The sequence below is a fragment of the Perca flavescens genome, chromosome 16, assembly GCF_004354835.1.
Source record: "Perca flavescens isolate YP-PL-M2 chromosome 16, PFLA_1.0, whole genome shotgun sequence".
Lineage (NCBI taxonomy): Eukaryota > Metazoa > Chordata > Actinopteri > Perciformes > Percidae > Perca > Perca flavescens.
Genome location: NC_041346.1, coordinates 12,723,397 through 12,729,159, shown reverse-complemented (window position 1 = coordinate 12,729,159; position 5,763 = coordinate 12,723,397). Strand labels below are relative to the sequence as shown.

The window sequence follows — 5,763 nt, the reverse complement described above, 5'->3', positions numbered from 1 at the left end:
TTCAGAGTTTGTATACAAAGATGATGTTGCGGGTCATTTTGACCCGGAGACTTTCAACACCCATTTAGAACGAGGTGTGTGTGTGTGTGTGTAAAGGAGGAGGAGCTTTCTCGCGCTTGTCCTCTTCTCTGTTGTAATGTCATCTCTTTGTACACACTACACTACACTACAAAATGAGCTCCAAAAGGTTTGCAACTGAAGAAGTTTTAGCACAGATTTTTGATGGTAATAGTGATGTAGAGGAAGAGATTTCATATATATATATATATATATATATATATATATATATATATATATCAGAGGATCTGTCAGAGACCGAGAACAATGTTATTGACAATCCAGATTGTGAATTTTCCTATGATGAAGAGGATTCAGGGGACTAGTCTGGTGTAGTCTCTACATTAGCTGAAAACAATGGACAGCAATCATCCTCAACATGGACAGCTAAAGATGGTAACATAAAATGGTCAACATCACCACACAGACTGTCATCAAAATGACTCCAAGCCACACAAGATTTTCTGCCACACTAGTTGATGATATTCAATCACCATTTCATCTCTTCATATCCCAACCAACAGATAGGATCATAGTGGACATGACCAACTTGTAGTGGAGGTGTGTATTTCAAGAGAAATGGAAGCCACTGGATCAGATTGACTTGCATGCATACATTGAAATCCTAGTCCTGCTGCGTCTGCAGCATCCACCCATGCTTTGCAGCGCCACGTTACATCCCGCAACACCCTGCTGTGATGTTCATACGCACAGAGTATTCAGGATCCAGTATTGGAGACTGCACTACTCAGTACGACACGATGTGCCCTGCTATGACATGAACTTCCATGACTACCTCAAAGTCACTGTTCCATTATCTCTAATGTGACTATTATTTGCCACTGTTCATCACATCAGCAACCGGCCCCGTCAGACACCGCCTACCAAGAGTCTGGGTCTTCCTAAAGGGAGTTTTTCCTCGCCACTGTCGCAACAGCCACTGATAATGCTTGCTCTTGGGGGAATTACTGTAATTGTTGGGGTTTTGGAATTTATAGAGTGTGGTCTAGACCTACTCTATCTGTAAAGTGTCTTGAGATAACTCTTGTTATGATTTGAAACTATAAATCAAATTGAATTGAATTAAATTGAATAGTATTAGCTGGAGTGTACAAGTCAAAGGGAGAAGCAACTGCCAGTCTGTGGAATGACGAGAGTGGAAGGCAATCTTTCTAACAACAATGTCTTTGGAGTCAATTCATACAAAAGCTTGGGTGTTCCACAACACCAGAGCTGGTCGACGTGAAAGAGACAAACTAGCTGAGATCAGAGATGTATGGGATAAATGGGTCGAAATTGTACCTGTCTTGTACAATACTGGTCCCCATGTCACTGTAGATGAACACCTTGTTCCATTCAGGGGTGTGTCCCTTCTGACAGTACATGCCCAACAAGCCTGCCAAGTATGGCATCAAAATATGGGCATCCTAGGATGCCAAATCTAGCTATGCATGAAATATGCAAGTGTATACCGGAAATATTTTCAATAAATAATTGGTAAAAACAGTTTTGGGGAAAAAAATGTTTGTGATGAGGAAAAAAAAAAGTTTGTTTTGAGTGTATTTACACTGTCATTTTGACCCGTAACATCATCAATGTAATTTTTTTTCAACATAATACGAGGGTTAAATGTTGGGCAAAGTGGACGTGAGACATTTTGCAATTGAGTTAAAACTGAGTAACAAGAGAAAACACAAATGAATTCATGTTCACCAGTAAACATATCACACAGATATATCTATAACGTATTCTCTTCACACATTATGAAACAATATGTACAGTAAGGCATTATTATTTTCTTTATTAGGCAGTAAAATAAAACTTTTAAGTTGAAAGGGTTGAAATACATATAATACATGTATTGATTTTGAAAGGCGCGTACATCTATTGACCATGTATGCGCCATTATTGTGTAATGCCCTCATAATAAAAGTACCCTTTGAGGTAGATCAGTCTCCTCTTCTGTGTAACTCTTCAGAGGTATGGTACATTGCATGTGACCTCCATAGGGTTCCGCCTGCTTGCAGTCCCAGTGTAGGTTTTCCAAATGAGTGTGGTGGCAGCATTCGTCCTGCACTTAATGAATCCTATTTGTCAGGCAAATGAGCCTCAGCATTTACCTGGCAGACTCTGGAGCTGCCTCCATAGTGTCAGCATCTCCTTGGGACTCCGTCTGTGAACGAGCAGAACAGACTTGTAAGCACAGGGATTTCCCCTGTCTGTTTCTGGGAGATCGAATGTTAAAAAACCCGGGTGATGGCTTGGAGAGAGCCCGAGCCTGTGCATGCACATGCCCAGATACACATCATCTATTGGGAAAAGGCGCACCCTCTCTGACACCTCTTTCAATCGTAATGCAAGTGAACCAGAATACACCACCCCTCCGCCACCAGCGTACGGTGGGTACCCGCCTTTGTAGAAACGTTCGGGTATGTAGTATTTAGTGGATGGCTCACGGTTTGGCATTGCGTTGGTGATTACATCGCCCACGAACAAATCCATGTCAGTTTCATTTGTATAGGCTTTCCACAGGTTGTGCTCCTCCCACTGCTTGTGTAGGTAATCCAGAAGGGCACCTGTTCGAACAAAGACATCATCATCCCCTTTGAACACGAAGATGGCAGTGGGGCAGTATTGCTGGAGCCAGCGCCAGAACAGCAAGTCCTTTAGGGTCAAGTTAAAGAAAGTGTCGCTGAAGTCCCACTGTAGGATATCTCCGTATTTCTGGTTCTCGAGCTCCAGGAGGTTTTTGAGGTCTGGGTGAGGACCTGTACTTGTGTCCTGCCTTCCAAGCAGAAACACTGTGCGCACTAATCCGCCCTTCTTAATGGATTCCCCCTTCACCATACCACTGCGTCCCCATGTTTCACGGATGGCCTGCCTGTTTTCAAAGTTCCCTACTTGAGACTTGACGGCCATGAGGAGCATGGGAGAATCCAGACCGAAGCTACTATTGTTCCTCCCACACATGACAGGCTGATTGATAAGGAGAGGATACTCCCTGCAGTGCATTGACCATAGAAATGCCCTCATTTGTTCTGGCAAGCTGTTTAAATCATGCACGCGAGGGACCGAACAATGGCCTGACATGCAGTCAGAAAGGCATTCATCTTCGATGTCTGTTAAAAGCTTCGCTTTTGGCTTCCTTGTAATCCCAGTTGCGTTTCCTCGCAGTATTGGATTGTGCTGACGGTCCCAAGCATGCTGCAACTGGTTCCACAGTGCACTGTCCTCAAGACGAAGGTTCCAGAAAGGGCCAAGTGGGTGAGAGGCCAATGCAGAGGAGTTAGTAGAAGTCCCAGAGGCAATATAGTGGGTGATTATTTTTGGAGGAGAGTAGGAGATGGTGACGAATATGGACACCATGATATAAATCAAAAGGTGGCCGGTCATCATGCAAGGCAGCAGGCACATGCACAGCAGTCTCCCGTTGCGTCTGCAGTGTCTGCCCATTGCATGTAGTGTAGAAATCAGGCACACACCTGCACACACACAAAAAAAAATAACACATAAGGATCATTTTTTTTATTTTTTTATAATCATAAAAGAGAAAACATTTACCCTTCTCCCTCACTCAACACAGACCACAGCAGTGGCATAAGTATACCTTTGAGATTTTTGTATAGCCAACACTGCAAGCAACCCTCGGGAGTTTCTGTCTCCTTGGTGATGGTCCAGTGAGGGTTTTTATCTGTTCTTGTCTACACACTCAAAGCATCATCCCGTGCCTACCTGCTGATAGGCACACAGCCCCTGTAGACACAATGTGGAACAATAGTGGATCATCTCCCTCTTTCCTTAGCTCCTAAAAGTTGGGTAAATACTGTCACATTATTTTGGATTTTCAATCAGGTATTTTATTAGGGCTTCAACAGCTTGATATCTAGGTCTGTTCCCTTTTCTTTTTGACAGCAGCCCTGTGATTTTTCTAAATGATCTATTCCCACCGCATGAAAAATATTGACTGTTAACAGGTGGAAAAATAGCTTATAATGAAATGAGTTCCATTTTGTTTTCTATTGTCCTTTTTATTGTGAGCAGCGTGATTTTTTGTTTTGTAGGATAAAAGCAGAGATTGATTTGGTAAATATGGATGATGCTCAAAGATTGAGATGGCTATTCACATACGAAACATATAAATTGGCTAATTATTTGGATAAAGCCTGGGAGAAGAGGAAAAAAGCTCTTTATCGAGTGTAGATGAGAACTAGTTGTTTGTGTGTGGTATGTGTGTACGTGTATATACATGTATGTATGTGTATGTCTATATATTTGTATTCATGTATTTGTTCGAAGGATTTGTATATGCAACGGGAAGATGTTTGTTGAATAAGTGAATTTGTGGTGTCTTGTAATCCCATGTGGGATGGGCCAAGATGTTTGGCATGACACAGAAATAAAATATAACTAACTAACTAACTAACTAACTTATAGCCTAAATTCTCCACCATACTGTTTCTCTATAAACTTGTAATAATTCATGGAGCCTACTGACCTACCTTTTTTTTACAACTGTTTGTCAAATCCTTACTTATTTAGGCAGTGAATGAAAGACAAAGCATACAATTACTTACAAGTGTGTGAACTGCCTTCGATGGTTAAGCCGACTGAGATAACAAGCACAGTGACTTGTGGTGTCCACTTTTTGTTGTAGTGTTTTCATCCGGCTTGGCTATAGTCTGGTTATAATGTTGCTGATCTTCTGTGCATCATGGATGTCCATAACTACGAAGGATAAAGACAAGCATCCTTTAAATCTAACACAGGAGTCCTCTGGCCGCGTCTAGCCGCAGCTGAGCAACAGGTCCCAGGTGACAGTGCGCACAGAGCATGCGCCTCTTTGGCTCCACAGTGTATGATGAGGAAAATACTCACAGGATTAACGTAGGCTTTCTACCTATGTTGCCAAAGACTGATTAAAATCCGGGAAGCAGCTTCATCAGCTAATGATTTTTCCATAAAGAGAGACACTTTGATTTGCGTGCAGGTGCTGCAGGAGCATGTGTCAATTTGCATAATGTGGCCACATGACATATGAGGTGACCTAACCGCAACATTATGGTCCAGTACCTAATACTCCTCTGCAGGCATCAGTGTCCTTTTATAGCCTTTTAAATTAATTAATAAATAGCATGAATAAAGCAGTTTAGGCAAATTAAAAAAAAAAATCAAATAAGAAAAAATATATATATTATAGTATAATGTTTATCTTTATACTCCGTTTTGTGACCAGTGATTAGACTGTAACCTAATTAACAACGTAACGTTATTTTTAATGCTAGGCATATATGCTTTCACTGTAATTCAAAATGTCATACAAGTATGCGAGTGATGCGGTGCAGGGCTGGTAAACCAGTTAATGGCAGTTTTGAAAAGGGATCATTGTAAAGATAAGCGCAAAGCCTACAGATTTTTCTTCTTTTTATCTATGAGATTTGTCTTTGTTCTATTCTAATCTATTCAACTGACGAGCTACAGTGTTATGCAATTGTAAAAGGACAATCAAGGTACCCGCTGATAAACATCACCGACATACCTTCGTACACAACAACATATGACGGACACGCCCTCAAGCCAATCGAACCCACATCTGGCAACAGGTTTATCGGCGGAACCCCGGAATTCAGCCAATGGGAGAAGAGAAGAGGCGGGACATGGTGGCGTCAAGTTACCTATCATGTTTAGCGTGAAGCGATACATGTTAGG

At 41.7% G+C, this 5,763-nt stretch overlaps 1 protein-coding gene across 1 annotated transcript; it reads right to left on the bottom strand.

Moving 5' to 3' along the window:
- Positions 1-1,918: 1,918 nt before the first annotated feature.
- On the bottom strand, positions 1,919-3,719 carry LOC114570490 (N-acetyllactosaminide beta-1,3-N-acetylglucosaminyltransferase 2). The gene is made up of 2 exons (XM_028600785.1): positions 3,665-3,719; positions 1,919-3,539 (listed from the first exon to the last, which is right to left on the bottom strand). The coding sequence occupies exon 2, from the start codon at positions 3,508-3,510 to the stop codon at positions 2,167-2,169; it is 1,344 nt and encodes a 447-aa protein (XP_028456586.1). The 5' UTR covers positions 3,511-3,539; positions 3,665-3,719; the 3' UTR covers positions 1,919-2,166.
- Between the last annotated feature and the right edge of the window lie 2,044 nt (positions 3,720-5,763).